This window comes from Wyeomyia smithii, chromosome 3, assembly GCF_029784165.1.
Source record: "Wyeomyia smithii strain HCP4-BCI-WySm-NY-G18 chromosome 3, ASM2978416v1, whole genome shotgun sequence".
In the NCBI taxonomy this organism is placed as follows: Eukaryota; Metazoa; Arthropoda; class Insecta; order Diptera; family Culicidae; genus Wyeomyia; species Wyeomyia smithii.
Genome location: NC_073696.1, coordinates 203,295,443 through 203,315,896, shown reverse-complemented (window position 1 = coordinate 203,315,896; position 20,454 = coordinate 203,295,443). Strand labels below are relative to the sequence as shown.

General features: G+C 39.6%; 1 protein-coding gene across 2 annotated transcripts in view; it reads left to right on the top strand.

Annotated features, from left to right (window-relative positions):
* Positions 1-20,454, top strand: part of LOC129733214 (uncharacterized) — a 115,638-nt gene that overhangs the window by 81,008 nt on the left and 14,176 nt on the right. For both annotated transcript variants that reach the window (XM_055694879.1, XM_055694878.1), the window contains one exon: positions 15,572-15,823. In XM_055694879.1, the coding sequence (XP_055550854.1) occupies positions 15,572-15,823 (252 nt within the window). The remainder of the gene's footprint in view (positions 1-15,571; positions 15,824-20,454) is intronic.

Below are 20,454 nucleotides of genomic sequence, written 5' to 3'. Positions count from 1 at the left end.
AATATACCTTAATTGGACTATTGCGACATTTTCAACAACATGAAACTAGGCTTTAACTTAACGTAAAACAATTTCCCAATATAAAACGACTGTTAATCAAAAAAAAATATGAATTTCATGGAATCCACAATCGACTTATAATTATAGAAGGTATCATGATTTCTATGCCTTTCCAGCACTGTTTTCTTAAGAGACTTTAAGACTGTTCTATGTCACCGTCCGTCAATGTTGTTTCACTCAACAGAGATACGTTTTATTCGTCTAATTTTGATTACCGCAGGTTTCATTCAGCTCTTGCAGTGGGCAAAATTGTGAATGGGTGTAGATATGCGTGCCAAGTTTAACGAGTAAACAAGCAGTACAGTTGCTTGAAAAAATAAATAAACAACATTCCGGGGGTTGAAAACCGTGGTTTCAATATAAACCAGCTTGCTACATCTTATCACGTGAGGATTGTAGGTATATGTTTGTGAGAATGTGATACAAAATTAGATTGTGGCGGTGGTTGTGAGGATGATCAATTTCGTAGCATACGTCATTGAAAAGTTTATCACCTCTATTTCTTTTAAAGGGATTTTTTTTAACTGTCCAAAGGTTCTGTATTCAATCTATTGTTGAAAGTTGATTCAAAAATATAAATAAATTCAGTATGCATTCATGAGTAAAAGTTTCAACCATTAGCTTGATTATGAGTCAATGAACATTTTAACACCTTTCATAGGCAGTGAATCAGACTAAAGGCTTCACCACGATCGAAACATCGACCCTGCAACCAAAAACAACGGGTAAGTGTGATGCTGGGTCTATAGCAAAATAAAATCAATTAGCAGTAAATTGTACCCTACCAATCACTCTTCCCACACCCACACAGATTCGTCCGTGCATTCAAACAACGACCGGCTCATTTGGCGCCCCAGCCGGTTATGCTAAAGCCATTCGGTTTAATTTCCGCCAAACGTTAAATTACGCACAAAACCGGCACATTGTGGCAAGCGGTGTAGCGAAAATCAAAAAGGGCTGAGCCGCACCAACAGGAATAGTACGAATAACCTTGTTTTGCTTAACGCTGCGTTTGACTTGTAACCGCAACGATAACCGATTCAAAGCGATGCACACAGTTTTAGAACGGTTCAGAATCAGATGAGTCAAAATTTGTGTTGCATAATTTGGTTACACGGTACTTCGTAAATTATCAGCTATTTTTTTGTTATCTCACATAACAAACTGATTTTTTTTTATTAAACAATATAGGTGAGTTTTGAATTTGGTGAGTTGCATTCAGTAAAGAGTATGAGCCGGCATATTGTATGTATCTACATGCAAGCAATCAACACGGCTGTACACATTGCATGGAAATACGTCCAGCTCTAGGGCCGTGATTATTATTAGCATTTCCAGCAATTTGTTCGTTGATGTGGGAAATACGGTCGAAAGATGTGCCTGCGGGAATCAACTGAGCAGCGTGCGAAAATTCGCCAACAACGAATCTCGTGCACTACGCGTCAGCCAATGCCAGTTCTAGAACGAGCGAGAACTATTTCAATCCGCGTGAAGCTCCGGATGCAGCTCTAAAACGGTCCACCACGCCTCCCAGTTTGTTCATCAACGTCGAAGTGAAATAAATATTTAAAACCATATGAATTTGACTGCGAATTGTTTTCGGATTGTTTTCGAATTTTGCACATTCCAATCAAAAATAGAATGCGGATGCTATAATTAGGATTTTTGTACTGATGAGAAACTACAATGTCGAAAAATAAACAATCATCACTGTATGCTCTTGTTCTTGTGGTAACCCGAAGCAGTGCTACTTACCGTGCGCTGTACATACTACGCAAAACAAATCCTGGCTCGAAGTATCAGCTTAACCCAAAATAAATCATTGAATGTTTAAATATTTGTATTGAATTACCTCCATGATTTGCAACAAAAATTACTACATTTAGTTCGAATTAATACACTCAAACATGCTTAAACATCTTAACAGTATTTCAACTCATGAAGATTTTGAATTTTAACGTTCAAAGGCTTTCGAAATACAAATTCTGTATAACAGTTTTAGTGGCCTGAATACAGTTATTATACTATTATACAAATCCGCACAAATAAAACTCTATAAAAAACATTAATCTGTCACTTTGTCCTAACACCAGCGGTATCATTACCTTTGTTCATCAATAAAACATGATTTGTTCATCAATAATAAAAACTGTTATTGAATATTTATTTTTGAACTAATATTATCTGACCTGAAGCAGCGGACATAAATTGAACATAAAAATAGCTTAGTATTATTATTATTATTATTATTATTATTATTATTTATCTTTAAACTTTGTATTTATATCCAATTTAATCTAACCAAGCTAACGTTTGCGGTAAGAAAATGGACTTTTTTCGGATGGTGATAATAAAAATTAAGACAGATAATTGATAAATTTTCCATGGAAGGTAATTAGCTTACGAACGACCTTCCGGCAGTTTTTTTTATTTATTTATTTATTTACTACTACTGCCAACAGACATAAAATAACATGTCCTAATGGCTACTAATATAGAAGTCGACGGAACAGTAACAAAAATTTCGAGCGTATAACACTAAACGATAAATGATAATCGAAGGCTTGTGATACTCTGTTGAAAGCGCGTTGTATACCGATGATGGCACTATTAGAGCTGTAATTGGTTCGACGAAAGGGCAATAGCAATGCTGACATCCTTCGCAGAGTTCTAGTGGGGGCATTCAGGTTGATTTGGCGAAGAATGGCAGGGCAGTAAACTCGTGATGTCAGGATATCTGATACTAGCATAGCACGCGCTGTTTCTCGGCGTAGTTGGAGAGTGTCGATCTGAAGAAGCTGACAGCGTTCGAAGGGCATAACGTACAAACCGTCGCTGGATCTTTTCGATTCGATGGATAGCATTGTTATAGTGAGGGATCCAGACCGTTGAACAGTACTCCAGTGAAGACCGAACCAGCGAACAGTAGAGCGTGACTAAACAGTGGATATTTTTAAAATCACGCGTCATTCGGAAAATAAGTCCCAGTTGTCTGGAAGCTTACGCTACGATAAAAGATACATGTTGTTTAAAGGTGAGTTTTTCATCCAGAAGCACTCCGAGGTCCATGATGAATTCGACTCGTTGTATTGGGGAACCGTTAAGGGTGTAATCAACATGTAGGTAGTGGCCGGAGTTTTCTAGTGAACGTGATCACGGAGCATTTGGATGGGTTAAGTGTCATTCGATTCAACTCGCACCAGTTGGCGAATATGTTAAGTTGTTGCTGAAGAAAAGTGGCGTCGGTGGTATGTTTTATTTTGTTGAAAAGTTTCAAATCATCGGCGAACGCTAGAAGAGGGCATTTTACGGAGTAGTGAACGTCGTTGAAATAAAGCAGGAACACTAGTGGGCCAAGATGACTGCCTTGGGCGATCCCGGAAGTAGCGGAAAACGATTGGGAGATTTCGTCGTCGATTTTAACACTCAGTGTACGTCCCACTAGATAGGATTCTAACCAGCTCAGAAGGTGGCCGCTGAAGCCGTAACGGTCGAGTTTAGCGACAGCGACACGATGGTTTATTTTATCAAATGCGGCTGAGAGGTCCGTGTAGATCGTGTCCGTTTGTGATCTTTCCATAAAGCTGTCGACAACAAAACTTGTTAGGCACATTAGGTTCGTCGTGCAGGAACGTTTCTGTAGAAATCTGTGCTGTTCGTCGGCTATGCTATTCTGGCAATGCGAGGTAATAGGTTGCAGCACGATTAGCTCGAACAGTTTAGATATAGCACACAGAGCTGATATTCCACGGTAGTTGTCGATTTGCGTACGATCACCCTTCTTATAGACCGGGAACAAAAAAGCATGTTTCCAAGCTGTAGGAAATCTTCCTGTGGAAAGCGACAAGCGGAACAAAAAGCTCTACGGAATAACTAAACCGGAGATACACTTTTTTAGCAACGTGGCGGGAATACCATCTGGACCAGGAGAGAAAGAGTGTTTGAGTTTAGTAGCGGCAGCAATAATCATAGTGTCATCGATGTTGATGGAGGCGATGGAACGTCCAGTAACGGAAACATTATTGGCAGCTTCGAAAACTTGATCTTCAGTGAGAACTTCATTACTGAATACGCTCGAAAATTCCTTGGCAAACAGTTTGCACATTGCGCTGGAGCAATCTGCTCTCTCACCAGCAAGCTCCATAGTAGAAAGCAGGCCAGCTTGCTTCCACTGCATGTTGACGAAATTCCAAAACTTCTTGGGGTCTGTCTTTAACTTTTTTCCATGAGCCGTCTATAATTAGAGTAGCAACGTCGTCGTAATCTTTTGTACTCAGTTAACCGGAACATTCGCTGTGGATTGGGAAAACATGCGTGTAGATATGTTTGAGCGCTTTCTTCGTTTTATTTATCAATTCCTCCTCAGTTTTCGCGACAAAACTGTTGGAGTGAATTTTACGCTTCAGGTTTATCCAGGAATTCTCGATGGGACACAACTTGGAGACGTTGAGCGGGTTCGCGACTCAGGTACCACATCGATATTCAGCCGCTCCATCTCCTTCAACGATCGCTTCGAATATTGGGCCGGCGCCAGATCCGGCCAAAACACCGAGTTTTCGGCCTTATGGTATTTGTTGATGAACGATGCAATTTCCGGCAAGCACTGCTAGCTATAAATCTTCCCGACTTGATCATCTTATTCAGGCGTTGCCTGCAGTTCCAAGATCAATGGACGGGACTGCCGATTCCTGACATGTATATCCGTATTCGTCAGGTACTTTTCCACTGTTTGGACGGTTGCACCGACCTCTCGGCTAAGCGCACGCAGCGATGTAGCTACTTTTCCCTCGGTCTTTCTCTTCAGCAGGAGCAGCTTGTCGCTCAGGGTCGTCGGCCGTCCGGAACCGGACTTTTTTTCGATGCTCCGATCGTTATCCAATAGTGGCCAACATATTATAGATGCCGGAACGAGCGTATCCGGTATCCACGAACTGCCGCACGATGTTCGTTTTCGACGCGACGGGGTACGCACACTTCTGGACGTAGCTTGACTGTTTTCGCCATCACAGTTAGAGTTCGACTGATAGAGCAGTCAATTTTTTTCTGCTGACTCATGGGTTCCTATGATTGATGCTTTATGGGTGGTTTTGTCCATGCCCTTGAAAAAGTGGTAATTTTTGTCCATTTTTTACCATTTTTTAACGTTAGTTTGTTATTCTGGTGCTTATTGAAACTTATCTCAAACGCGCATCTAGCTTAATTGCTAAGTATATACACTGGATTTGTGTAAAAACAAACGTTGATTTGATCAACTGACTAACGTTTACGGCTAAGATTTTTTTTAAAATACAGTGTAGACCAGGGTAACAGTGCCCTTGCTCGATGTATTGAACGCTTTTTCCATACCTTACCTTACCAATCATACGACGGCCTGTGTGTCTTTTGCTGTATCTAAGAGCCGACGCCATTGTACTCGATCCATAGCTGCTCGTCGCCACTCTGACAGATTGCGTAGCCTACAGAGATCTCGTTCCATTTTGTCCGACATTCTTACGACATGCCCAACCCACCGTAGACTTCCGACTTTAGCCATATGGATTATAAAAGTAAGTCACCTACGTTGCACCTACCCGGTTAGAACCCTAAGGGCACGTTGGTCTTTCACGAGCGAGGTCCAAGTTTCGTGGCCGTAGAGAACTACCGGTCTCAAAGGCGTTTTGAAGATGGTCAACTTTGTGGAGCGTCATATTTTGTTCGATCGAAGCGTTTTCCGCCCAAAGTTACCGTGTTTCCGGCTATAGTACGTCTTTTTGTTTCTATGCTAGTGTCGTTGCCGGCGGTCACTAATGAGCCCAAATACACAAACTCATTTACCATCTCGATTACGTCATCGTCAATTATAATCCGTGGTGAGAGGTTATCATAGCCTTCCCCCGAGCCTCTATTTCTATTTATTTTGTCTAGTCTAGTTTATTTTGTCTTCGACATGTTTATGACTAGTCCGACCCGATCGGCCTCTGCCAATCTGTCTGCTGTGTATTACCGTCAACGTTTCAAAGTTGCGAGCCATAAAGCCAAGTAACTGACCGCACTTTCCTCCATCCTTTACATGTTTCCTTCGATGCTATCCTCTGGTTACGTCTCATCCTCTCAGATCTGGACAATCACCCAGTGCAGCGTTTCAGCCAGTGCTTCACCATTGTGTTTTAAAAGCTCGCTTGGTGATAGGTTACTGCCAGCGGCTTTGTTGTTTTTCAACCTGCAAATTTCCTCCTCAATCTCCTGGAGGCTTGGGGCTGGGAACCTGTCGTCATATGCACGTACCCCTAATTCGATTGCCGTACCATCTCCGCCTGCTGTAACATCGCCGTTAAGATGTTCGTCTGTTTCCACATTTCGATCACCTCACAGTCGCTCGTCAGGAGATTTCCTTCCAGGTCTTGGCACATATGGCTTGTGGTACGTAGCCTCTGCGCGACGCAGTAAAGGTGCTTCAATACTTCGCGATGTCGTTGCTCTGTTGGCGCTTTTGCCTTCGAAGGACCGAGTTCTGCCTGTTCCGCGCATGTTTATATCGTTCCACATTCGGTCTCATGCGGTGGTGCAGCATTCTCGGCCGTGCCGTATTCTTTTCCTCTACTAACAGTTTGCATTTACCGTCGAACCAGTCGTTTTCTCGATTCGGGGTGGCTGTACTACAGCTCAGGTGAAAAGTAGCCGATGTTCGCTGTTCCACACCTCGCTTCAAAGCTGCGGGGATTTAACTCGTCGTAGATGATTCTATCGCAGCTCGAAAAGCGTAACGACCTACAGTTCCATGTTTCGAGTTACCAATTCAAAGTCCATTTTCGTCGCTATGGTCTTTGCCAATTGTTCCGCGTCGTTTGTTCTCCTTGATCGTTCGTATCTTTTTATTTTTATGGGGCGGCTTCTTGGACCTTCCCCAACTCCCTGTCTCGCTGGAAGACCATCGGAACCATCAGCTCTGTTCAGATTTCCACACTATCACAAGCACGTTGACCAGCCACTCCTAACATGGAGATCAGACGCTGTTTGAGCCGCACCATTTCAGTGAATAGGAAAAAAAACGCACCAGAATAGTGTTCGCAAAAAATTTTTTTATGTCGGATTTTCTTGAAACTTTCAGGGAAAGAACTAATATATATATATCTGGATTATGTTGCCGCATAACTACCTTAGTCAATTTCCTTTCCCTCGCTGAAAACCCGCGTTTTTCCCCTAAGACTCTTCATTACATTTTTTGCAAAGGTGAAGCCGACCTTTTTGGTCACTTTCATCCATTTTTCCTTAAACTGCAACTCGTTTTTGAACACCTTGAACGATTTTCCAACTTTGCCCTTCATTATGTTCCCAAATCTTTCCACCGGATGAATCTCTGCTGAACTTGGGGGGTGAGCGGTTTTTGGTACAAAAACAACGTTATTGTCTGTGTACCAATCCAACGTCGATCACACGTAATGGCATGATGCCAGGTCCGGCCAAAATAATGTCTCGCCTCTGTTAGACCGAAGGAAGGGCAACAGATGCTTCTGGAGGCACTCGGTGCGGTCAATTGTGCTGTTGATGGTACCTGTTGTGATGTACGGTTTACTCAGTTTACCGTAGTTTACCGGACTGTCAGAGCAAGTTTCTTTTTTTCAATTTGGCAACATAGAACTGCAGCCCCGGTATCTGCTTTGCGCCTGCTTGATGTAAGTTTCGTCATCCATAACCAAGGATGGAAAAATCGTATCGCATAACAATCATTGGGTATCATTTCTGAACGCGCTATTCATAAGCTTTCAATCCTAGCAAACCATCGCTATTGAAAGTTACACATTCTCACGCATGCAAGAGACAACTTAGAGCAAAGAAATATATGGTAGCTTTCTTTGATGATTTTGTTTCAGTATTACCTGCTTCAGGCGGAGCGAGCAACATATATCGAGTGTTTCACGAAAGAATCGCAAACGATTCGGGTTATTCGCGTTGAAAGAGATTTTGAAGGCTGTTCGCACCTACGTGAACACTCATATGTAATTGTCAAAATGTGCGTGATGACAAAAGCAAAAATATTTCCTTCCTTCTTTTTCGCATGCAAAAACCAAACAAATATCAGCAACACCGTCAACGCGAATTGCCTTCAAGCGATCGCAACGACTCTTTCAAATGTTAGTTGCTTGTAGGCGGAATTCGGCTATTCCACGTTGTGCTTTCACCGTGATATACCACGATGATTCTTGGTGATTTCAAATATCACATGCTAATGCACCATGCTACAATTTCCGTTAGCATTGATGATACCTGCTTTCTCTGGTAAGCAAACAGTTGAATGCAATCTAACGTTCATTTGGATGCATAATTTTGTATCACTGGCGATAATATCTCAAAGATTCTCGCGATACTGTTAAATGCAAGTGAACTTGGATACAATAAATACTATCGTGTTTGAATCATTTAGTCTCCTTCTATGGTATTCGAAACTCTTAGAAGCGAAAAACAATCAGTAACGTTTCTATGGAAACTTGTACTTGTACGCGAGTGGAAATAGTTGAACGATACCTGATGAATCAAAGAACACATTTGCATGGAATATTGCTAGTGAGTGAATTTTTCCATGCTTAACCACACACATCGGTTTCGTTAACCACTCTCGATACAGCTTCCTTTTGCGGGATTTGGCCGCCGTATTTTGTTCATCACGCTGGTTCGGTGCCCTCCGGACCTTCAATACACGAAGCCCAGCCCGTTCCATGGTTTGCTGAACGAGCCAGGCGGAACACTTTGCCTTCAGAGCCGCCACGCGAATCGGAAGGTTCGGATTACGCTTGAAATAATCCAACACCTTCCGAGCCTTCACAGGGTCAGCTGTCTCCGATTTTTTTCCATTTCCAGCTCGCCACTCGATCGCCTGGGACTCCATAACGATTATACCACCCGAAACAAAGTTGTACGGGTGATTTCCAGTTGTCATTTAGTTCATCTCATGGTCGCAATCGGGTTTTCCATGACGCCTAACATTTTCTGGCAATTTTCTTCTTGTCTCGATAACATCTCGATAACTTCAAACTCCAAACAAAAAAATACACACGGAGAAAAATGGTGCATTTTTTTTTTCGAGTGCAGGCCTTACTTCCAGACTTCCACATTGTTATATCCATATTTAATAAGATATCAGTTGCTACGAGAAATTTAAAATAAAATGTGACTAATTAGAACAGAACAAGTATTTCTGTAGAAGATCTCACATCAATATTTTGGGTAAATAATACCTTTTTTATGTTGGCAAAAAATCTACATGCGGCTCTAATTCTCTAAAAAAGTTGAAGAGTAGAATCCGCTTAGTTGACGTAGCAATACGAAAGAATGCTAAACTACTTGTACCTATTTAAACTAGAAGTACTTTCTTTGAGAATATTTTCTCTCCAATGCTGAAAAGGCTAACCTTTGCTGCTGCTTCGGGAGTCTAATTGAAAATAAACGTAAAAGGTAGCTTTCATACATGAACAGTATTTTAAGACTATCGTTTTCATGGAATCATTAGTGAAATGAGCATTCACGTGATAGCAATGAGGATTTATGGCAGAAAGGCGATCTCTAGTATGTCTCGTGATATCTGTGCGAAGGAAGCGTGCACGTTGTAAGTAACTGATTAATGAATTTCGTTTATTTTTAAAACCAAACCTGCCAGGTCAGGTTCAATTGAAGTTACTGACTATTTCAAATACGATGGATTTCAATCTACCGTGATTTACACATGTCGACTCGATTGCTTCGGACTCGCGTTATTTCGTAGAAATTTTTAATCTTAACTCACTTGCATTCAACTCTACTAACAAATTACATTCTATTTTGCAGCCAAAGCGATTCAAGTGGTAGAATAATGTGTCGCTGGTATAATAATGACCTTAGAGTCGATCTGCTGATGTAGATGGTGCCTTGTGATGTTAAGAAACCTCACGAGTGTATTTTCACTAGATCACACCATCTACCAAGATAACTTCTGATTTACTTCCTCCCTGATTACTAACATTCTTACGCAGGTGTCATTTATGGAGATTAAGAAGTTTTGTCGCTTTTTTATCTTCTTTGTTAATAGCATTAGAGAGTGACCAGCAGGTGTGCAATATTCAAATTTAGGAATTTTATGAGCCTGATGATGATATTGAAGCCGAAATATAAGACAAACTCACAAAGACCGAATGTGGGCCTATTCTTTATGAAAAGTTAAAGCACCGCACAAACAATAGCTTCTATCTGTATCAATAGACTTAAAACAATCTTTTCACTTTCCTTAAAAAATGAAATACTTTCGATGTATGTAGTGATAAAGTAATGAAGGATGACTTAGTATCAAAACAGGTTAATAATTTGAAGTTCAATACCGTGAGCGTGTGATAAAAATATAAACCACAGTTGATTTATGGACGTACCGACAGTTCGATCATAAATTCCGCTTCTTGACGCTGATTTCTAGACGCGCGAATTAGCAGTGGAAATGCTGATCCAATTCTATTTTTAAATACTATTGAAAACTTGTTAGCAATGCAATCAAATTTTGCATTTTTAAGAATTTGAAGCTAGTAATAGCGAACGAAAGAAGGCCTAAAGGTCAGAAGTGCACCTCAGAAACTGAATTGATCCAATTACTACGGATTGCTGGCCGTGCTTCGCATTCCAATCGGTCTTCCTGGTTTAGTTCAATCATTTGTGTGAGTTCGGTTTTAATCTACTTGCTGCTACCACAATTCTTCACTGCTTTAGCACATGCCGACCATTGTGGAATTCGACCCGTTAGAAGTGCTTGCGGCGCTTTTCAACCAAAAGGACATCATAAACGGAATTCGTTAATAGGATTGGTAAAGCGATTATTAATTCTCTTCTCTCTAAGCACATTTTCAAGTTGATGGTGGTTGGCTAGATGGAAAATATTTAGCGTGTTTTTTTTTTTTGCGGAACCTCATCCCGTCGCAGGGAGTTACTTTGCCGGTTGTATCGTTTGGGTTTTCTTTTGTTTTTTTTTCACTCCCAGTTTAGTCGTGGAACGCTGCTGCTGTGCTTATGTTTTAATCAGTTGAAGTCCTTTAGCACAGCACGCGAAAATACATAAATCGTTAAATGAAAAAAATCAATGAACGATGGGCGCTGGAAACCGCTGGATGAAAGGACGATCTGCCCATCGATAAAAAAAATAATTATGACGATTTGCACGTGATTCTGTCGCGACTACAAGGCGTTTTGAATAAAGTACAACGAACAGCGAGTTCTATCCCATCGTTTGGTTTTTATCCATCATTATGAATACCAGCAACAATTTGTAGAGTCCTTGCTGAAACTCCCCTAGCACTGTGGAAAGTATGAATCACTGCTATCCTAGCATACACTTTAAATATATTACACTGTGGGGAGTCATCCTAAGGGTGGTAGTTTTCCATTAATGAAGTCACGATACAGTTCATTCGAAGCAGTTTTTACGCCCCTCGGAAGCACGCACTTAGTTTTCCGTCGCGACTAGTCGGATTTAATGGTTGGGTGCTTGTGGGAAAACATTTGACTAGCAAATTTTTCGATGGTGGTAGAGAGTATTACAAACCAGAATGAGTTTCTGGAGAAATGAATCATGGACTTTTTCGAGTACGGTTGGTCGGAAATGTAACAAATCGGGAAGTGAATTTCCATTTCGAAATGTTTTTTTCTTTCGTTGTCGTGTCGTCTACGACAATTTTTACGCTTTCGTTGGTGAGTGGTATTCGAAATGCAGATGAGCTTAAATGCACGTTCACCCTGCAAACGCTTGGCCGTGACACTTCTCGCATATGTATGCCTCTACCACGGTATATTTTACAGCTTTATTCGGTACTCATCAAAGCAATCCTTTGCACGTATGACGTTTTCTCTCATTGGATATAGGTAGGTACTGTTTCAACTTGAAAACGACACTATCGCAGGAACAAAACATGCCACGAAGCAACAGCGAACCAACATGCCGACACTGTCGGTTTTGCCGTCTCGGCGTCAACCCGCTGACATGAAGCCGGCAGGAAAATGTGTTAAAATCATATGTGTCCTCCACACGACACAATTAGATTCTACCGACAGAGATGCGACCAAGTTCGGTGGATTGTGAATATATGTGGACAGGTTGTCCTTTCTTGCTACATTCCGCTTCATTGCAACCCTACAGAAAATCAGTGAGTGAGTAAGCTATGTATACCCCTACATATTCGTCCGGAGCAACGATACTGCACTACGTTTCATGTTAGTACCGTATTTTGATAGGATTAAATTTTACATTTCACAGTTTACAACGCCATTTGGGTACTACCTACCGTACTTTGAAAACATTCTGTCTAGCACAGGGGATGCTGTCAGCACAGCTAAAATTCCGAGCGGAATTATAGAATGGCAGCTGTGAAAGCTTTGACGACAGCTTTGAATTTCGGATGTTGGCTTAGCACGTAAGGACTGCACGGGGCACTCGATAGAGCTCAATTGTAGCTTCATTGGTTAACTGCAAGATGATGTTCTCAATCACAGTCCTCAGTTTATGTGGATACATTTTTTTCTATCGAATCGAGTATTATAATGAAAATTATACTAATTGACATATTGATAGACCGTAGGAGGTAGAAAAAAACCTGAAGAAAAATCTGTGCCAGTGACCTTAACGGTTGACGTTTATGGTTTCCTCAGAAAACGGAGGTAAAATAATGGATGAAATTTTTGGAATTACTGATTGTTTTAGGCTCATTAAAGCAGACGATGTAGGTACTTTGGTATGTAGTTATCGAAGCGAAAAAAAAAGCGAACTGATAAATATGATACAGACTTGAAAAAAAAAATACCGCATACAGACGGGACTTGAACCCGCAATTCCCTATTTTAGGATTTCGAAAAATTATAAAGAAAATTGTTTCGAATGCGAATTTCTCCCACATAAAAGACACAACGATAAATGTATGGTATCATAATGTTTTCAATGAACAGCTGCCTTTAACACAAGAACGCATTTTGGTGTGATGAGATTAATGTGTTTTACTTATTACATTATTTGAATTAAGCTTAGCAACGATGAAACAATAAACCTTTAGATCAGTTTGAAAGATGGTTCCATCAACCGCAACGGGTTGGGTTTTGGCGTCAACTGTATTGTCATGTACTCGATGGGGTACCTTTGGGGTATCTTTTTACATTCAATAACATATCTTTTTACATTCAATAACACGAAATTTTATAGTTCTACTCAATCTAGAGTGCTAGAAATCAGTGACATCTCAGAGTTCGATAAAAGGCAACATTTGATAATATTAGTTTTATGAAGTAATGTAATTTTCATCTGATTTCAATAATTTAAGCATTGAAAAATTCAACAACTGATCATTTTCTCAAAAAATGGCACCCTAGTTTATCGTTCATTCTTTTATCTGACTGAACAGGCTTATTGTCATTCTCCTAAATATGTGGAAAGTACAGAGTCAATATTCACCGCTCACTTCTTGCCCAGCATGGGTGCATGTAGGTTTTTTTTTTTTGCACCAAATTTATTTATTCTGCTTTGAGCTGTGTTTCTGCCGCTCGCAGAATAAATAATACACTTGCTGCTTACACCACAGTTGAGCAAAACAAGTGTGGTGATTCACTCTAGTGAGAATACACAGAATTAGACCGCGGTGCGTACTGTTGAGATAAATTTGATGGCATTCGAAGAGCAAACTATGTGACGGGCGGCTGGATTTTTTTAACAGTTTCGAGACGCAAAGGAACCAACGCAATCTATTTTCCTACCTAGATGCTCCCCTCATTTGAAATATGCTCAAGTAAAAGCACTGTAGTAGCTCTGTTGTGTAGTTATTGTGCGTAATGTCCTTTCATGTGGGAAACCTCACACTAGTTTATCATCTCTCTGAAGAGTTATTCCCAATTCCACTGCGGTGTTTTTTACAAGCTGCACAGATACACACGATTCGCTGCTCTCTTCAAGCAAGTGCGTCGCAGTGAAAGATATGAACAGTGGAAGATATGAAAGATACTTTAGTGATTTACAGTAATATAATATCTAAAATAAATGGGAACAGGAAAGCAAACTCCATGAATCACAGGTGTGTTAAGCCTTTTTTAGCACAGATTGCTCCAATTTTCGTCAGTAGACGAACACTTGATAAACAAAATTCTCTTTTCAAAAGTGTCGTCTATTTCTAATAATTCGAATTGATAACATTTCCTGTTCAACGGAGATTGCGAAAAAAAATCCCAATAGAGGGGCCAACCGTGACGAGAATCCTTCTCACATTCAACAATGTTGAAAACAGCATCACCCGGAAACAGTGCTACGTTCTAGGAACTCTTTGTAATGACGACGTTGCGGAAAAATATACCTAACACGATAGCAGGCATCACTTTACCAGTATAAATCAAACCGTCTATAAAGTGTTCCGTTCATTCACCAGAAACGTAAGTCATTTATTAGGTTACCAGTTTCAATGGAAATACGTGATATGTTCGCCTCAGCTCATACTGCAATGTAGCGACGTGCAATGCAAGTTCACCACAACAAACCCGTACGTTTTTCTACCACTGCTGTTGGGGTGGGGCAAGTAATTTCAGATAACATTTATGTACTTCACTTTCCGTGTCACGAAACGAACATGAGGTTTATAATATCAAATTTAATTTTAGAACACTATCAAACGCGAACACTAGAATAACATGCTAGGCATTAAGTCATGGGTGATGGAAAAAGGTTTCTTAGTGTGACGAAAACTGGATTAGAGGTTTTGCGAGAGTTTAAAGTGAAGCAAAGCCTTTGTACTATATTGCGCTGTCGAAACTTGATCTTTTGTTTATTAGAAACAGACTTCGCGATCAATTAGTGTGAATGAGACGATTGCTGGATTAGCGTTACGATTCTACTAACACTCTCTCTGATGCCGGTTTGAATATACGACGACTGATTTATTAGACCAGCGTCATTTGGCGAAGCCAACTACCCTAAGCATTCTTGTAGTTTTAAGAAAGTACCTTGATTTTTCGATAATTACACTTTGCTCTAAATCAATTTATTTTCGACAAATTGGTTGAGATTATACTTTAAAATTTTATTTAAAATGTTACGTCTGTGGTGTCAACTCGTTTAGGATGACACGCATGATACTTGATAATTATTCTCACGGATGTCACCTTTTTGAAGGTGACATACATGAAAATTAATCTCATTTTTACCCAGGCTAACAATTTTAAAACCAAAAAAGGCCTTGTTCAAAAATTAGTGTTTTCAGTGATGAGTGGATTACAAAAATACAAAATGTTTAGCTTAGTGCAATGCCTAATGAGCTACTGATTTTTAAATTCTCAACCGAATACGACTCAATTCGTTTGGTTTTGTGTCATGACGTGCAATTAATTGTGTAATTGCCGCCCTGTTCATACGGACACAGCAATGACCATTAGCAATCACTTCTACAATTATTGTTATTGTTATCTACCATTTCCACGTTACAATCTCATCACCCTAATTATCCCCATAACGTTACAATCTGGTAATCGTTCGTCTCCTCATTTGGTTTCATTTTAGTGCTTACAGTCGTCTCTCCGGCGGCAGTTGTTTATGCCCGAAGATGCTACGTTTGCGGCGAGGGAGCGGAAGCCCCCTTCCGGACAGTGTTGGGTGCTGATGGTATGCTGCATCGTCGCAGTCCGGCCGCGAGTGGCAGTTTGCCCAACATTGTGACCACCTGCGAGGACTTCGAGCAAGATCAAGACGAACTGAACAAGTATGTGCTGGACTGTCCCCCGAGTTACACCAGCTGCCTCACTCAGGTTGATGGTAAGTGAAATCCCGCCATAGCTGTAGGGTATAAGCTGTACATAGAAGCGGCTTGGTCGAATGACTCATCCATAAAAGTTGTTTTCTTTTTTTTTTCGCTTTAGGTCTAAGATGCAGATAGTTTTGTTTTATGCATTTTCTAGATTCATAGTTTGCATCGTAAATGCACATGTAGATTGTAGATTGCTGCAGTGTAACAAAATTAACCCAAGCTAAGCATACTTTAAAGAACAATTCATACAGTTTTCGTTGCAAGGTCGCCGTTACCACACACAAACAGTTAGCAACGAGAAAGTAACATTCTCCGTTAGTGTTTTACCACAGAGCTTTTATAGAGGATATAATGTTGTGGCCGTTAAACGAAGTTAAAACACTTAAAAAAGCATCCGCTCATGAAATATTGAGTGTTCGTGAGTCATATCAGTCATGTGAGTTGTAAAGTAGTAAAAAACGCAGAAGCTGATAAAACAATTTGTTGCAACTAACCAAACGGTGATGGAAACCTAACACAAATACATAGCTGAAATCAAAGAAATAGTTATCGGTTTCCGTTATACTCTACTATAATTTTTTTTTTTGGAAATAAATATTGAAATTCAGTCCTCGCAAATATATATATTTCGACTGTGACATACAGTCTTCCTCAGTGCTTATGTGGTTCCAGTCCAAAAAAAAAAAAAAACAAATTATAGTAGAGTATAACGGAAACCGATAACTACTTCTTTGATTTCTCAATCACTCTGCTAAGACGCTCGGTATAGATTTTCTAAAAAAAATACATAGCTGCTTTATTTGATCACGCATAACCCAATGAAACCGTTCTTTTGTGCATTTCCTTTCTGGGATTGAGTTCACGTTTCACATTTCTCTAAAAAACCTTATCTGGTCGTTCTTACAATTTGAAAAGAAAATTTCAATTCTTTTTACTGTTTTATAGCTGGGTCGTTCCATACGAAGTGTTCATACCACTTGGACCACTTGTAGTACCATTACAGATTTTGCTCAACGTTAGGTTAGTTAGTTAGTTATTCATCTAGGTTCACAGCATAGCATAGCATAGGTAGACTCCGTGATTGGTCGAACAAACAAAATTGCAAAATTGCAAATGAATGGTGCTTGGGACTAGCATTACATTTTCATTGTGAAACTTTTACTGGCTCATACTTTTACAATTGACCAATAACGACGCCGGCCACGACCAAACGGCGGTACTACTAGGGAAGCAAAGGGATGGTGATGCTCGTTATTTTAGAGACCGCGGGTTCCACTGCATCTCTACGAGTATCACAGGATAGGATTTGTAAGGGCATCTTCAGTGGTGGTCTGTTTTTGAAACAACTTTATACTAGATTTACACCAGCGAAACCTGAATAGAACCAGCTAATATAGACCAACTTTTCGTTCTCGCACCGGTGTTGTATATCTTGTTGTTTTAAACCGCTGACATCCGTCACACTGTCAACAATTCAATACCCCATGCTATCAGTTTATGAGACTTGTAATAATAATAAGCACTCAATATTTAACAAACGGAAATTCGATAATTTTTACGCACATTAAACGATTACTTTGGCAAGACACTTTATATCCACAAGACTTTATGAATTTGACGGTTTGACCCGAGCGTCAGCGACATTTCTCAGGATGGATTGGTATGATCGAAAAATTTCTGCTACAAGTAGGACTTCGGAGGATAGCGAAAAATATTATTGATCGCGTAGATGTTCATCTTCCGTTTTCGTCTCATCAATCTTTCAGAATCTTGCAGTTCTTCAAACTTGGGCTCGGTTTTAAGGATATTGAAACAAGCCTGCATTTTGAACGTTTTCAGTTCAGTGTCTTCGAGGAACATTTTTCTGGTCTCTTAAGGTTTCCTCTAGTCCCACTACAATTAAGGCGATTAACAAATAGCCAACATATTTGTCATCCTGGTGGCTGATCCAAAACGACAAACCTGTTCATTTTCTTCTCCAGTAAAGCCACAAAAAGGAATTGTGAATTGTCATAAAAAATCATTGTTTTTGTATTCCCCAACACTCGCAAAACGCTTATATGGAAATAGCTTAAAATGAGGTATTCAATTAAAAAAAAAGACATTTTGCCCACCTATTGGTAGCGTACAAAGGGTTTTAGAACGATTTATTTCTTGTTCCAAAAAGTGACAAAAATAGACCAAAACGTATACCAGTTTCAAGTTTTTTCAATTTAGATCTGGTATAAAACAAAATTTACACCACCGGTGCAGCAGTGAATTTGAGTTTTCTCCAAAAAAAAAAAATAGAACAAAACAACGACTCGGACCACCGCTGAAGACGCCCTAATAATATAAAAATACACAGCTCTGGTCGCTTTCTGCTAGATGATACAATACGTTACTCGAATCTAAACTTAAAATATCACGAAGCTCATTGTGTAATAATGTAATGAACTATGATAAACACAATCAATAATGAATAGAAAAACCTAAATTAATCCACCTAGCGGTGAGACCCAGCCTTTCTCCTTCGAACTTATAATTTGTTAAAATAGATTTACTCCAACACTTAAAAAATACACCTTGATTATTTCTGCTGGATTTGTTATTCATTCTAAACAACAAATTTTTGGTAGCCAACAGCACAACTATACCGTACATTTAAAATTTAACATATCATCGGCTTCGTGCAACACTGGCACAACTCAAAATTTTGCATTTTTGAGTTTTTGATGGCAAACGATGCCAAACAATGTCAAGTTTCATCACACGAAATCCCATTTCGAAAATCACAAAAATTCCAGAGTTATGAGAAGAAGTGCCTTTGCTGCACAAATCGAAATTTCTCCATAAAGTTAGTAAAAATAAGGTTTCAACTTCGACAACGTGAGCACGTAATATGTGCATAATAGACCCAAAGGTGTTTAATAAGGATTGGTAATCTTAAACTTCAAAGATTTCTTGAAAAGCGAAAAATAAATTTTTGACGCAAATTTTAAAACGCGTTTTTCTCGAAACTATGTTTTTTGAGTTGTGCCAGTGTTGCACGAAACCGACGATATGAATATAAATTAACACATATATATGAAAATAACATTAAATTCTTTCAACTATATGATGCGATTTTGTTTTTGATTGTGGTATAATCGATCTGTACTCATATACTAATGTATAATTAAATGTTGGTACCTTATGCATTTATTTGAATGATCTTATCAGTGAAATTGAAATTCTTCAACGCAGTTGATATTATAGACTGTTCCGAAAATTATAAATACATCTTCTTTCTTGAATAAAACAAAAATTACAGGATTTTTCGGGTCATTTTATTCTGAAATATAGATAATAAGTGTTTTCTTTCCAGTTTCAATTCAAGTTGGGATTATTTTTCGTAGGATACGCGAGTTCTCTTACTTTTCTCTTAACACTACTCATAAGCTTTTGCTCAATGTGTTCTCCGACCTTTCTTACCACTTTAATCTATTTATTTTTCAAATTTTTCAACATTGTCCGCTGGTTTGACATATTTCCTCAGCTTTGCCTTGGTCAAAGCCCAAAAAGTTTCAATAGGGCGAATTTCAGGGCAGTTTGGAGGATTCATCTCCTTTGGGACACATGTGACATTATTTGTTTTATACCACCCTAGTGCATCCTTAGAGTAATGGCAGGAAGCAAGATCGGGCCAAAAGATTGGAGGATTGTTATGCTGCTTTACCATGGGTAACAACCTTTTCTGCTAACACTCTTTCACGTGAATTTTACCATTCATTGTGTCATTCGTAATGAATGGACGAGATATTTTCCCACATTCACAAATGGCCTGCCAAACCATTACCTTCTTGCCGAATTTTTCGGTGTAAATGGCTTTCACTGGTCCAGGGACATCCTTTCCCTTCGGTGATGTATAAAATTGCGGCAGAGTCTTATAGTCCAGTTTTATGTAGGTTTCATCATCAATGATAACACACCCCATTTTTTTGGTCAGAAGTTTGTCATAAAGTTCCGAACTCTCGGTTTCACAGATTCAGCTTGTTTTGGATTTCTTTTGGCTGCTTCTGCTTCCGACGGGTCTGCAGACCCATTCTTCCCTTGGCACGCATAACGTTACTCGCCGAGGTTCCAAGCTTTCTCGCCACATCTCGTACTGATACTGAAGGATGCCGCTTGTAGTATTCCTTAACCTTTTTGTCCCAGGCCCGGGTTTCCTTCCACGTCTTAGGGCATCAGTAAATGTGCACTCTTCACAATACTTCCGCAATGCGGTTTGAACTGCTCCGACACTTATACCTTCTTCTCTGGCTAATTTGCTTATAGAAAGACCACTCACGGTGCCTCATTTGTGCACAATTCGCTTTCTTTGCTCGGGAGAATGGCCACGCATTTTCAAAATTTCGCACTAAATGTAAGAAAAAATGACAGCATCTGTTTCTTTTGGATGTAAACAACAGGACGCAGCCAACGTTTGGTTGAATACTGCACGTTATTTGAAATGACGGTTGATCGTAAGTGTATTTATAATTATCGGAACGGTCTATAATATAAAAATACACAGCTCTGATAGCTTTCTGGTAAATGATACAATACGTTACGCGAAAATAAACTTCAAATATCACGAAGCTTATTATGTATTAATATAATGAACTCATAGTTCATCACT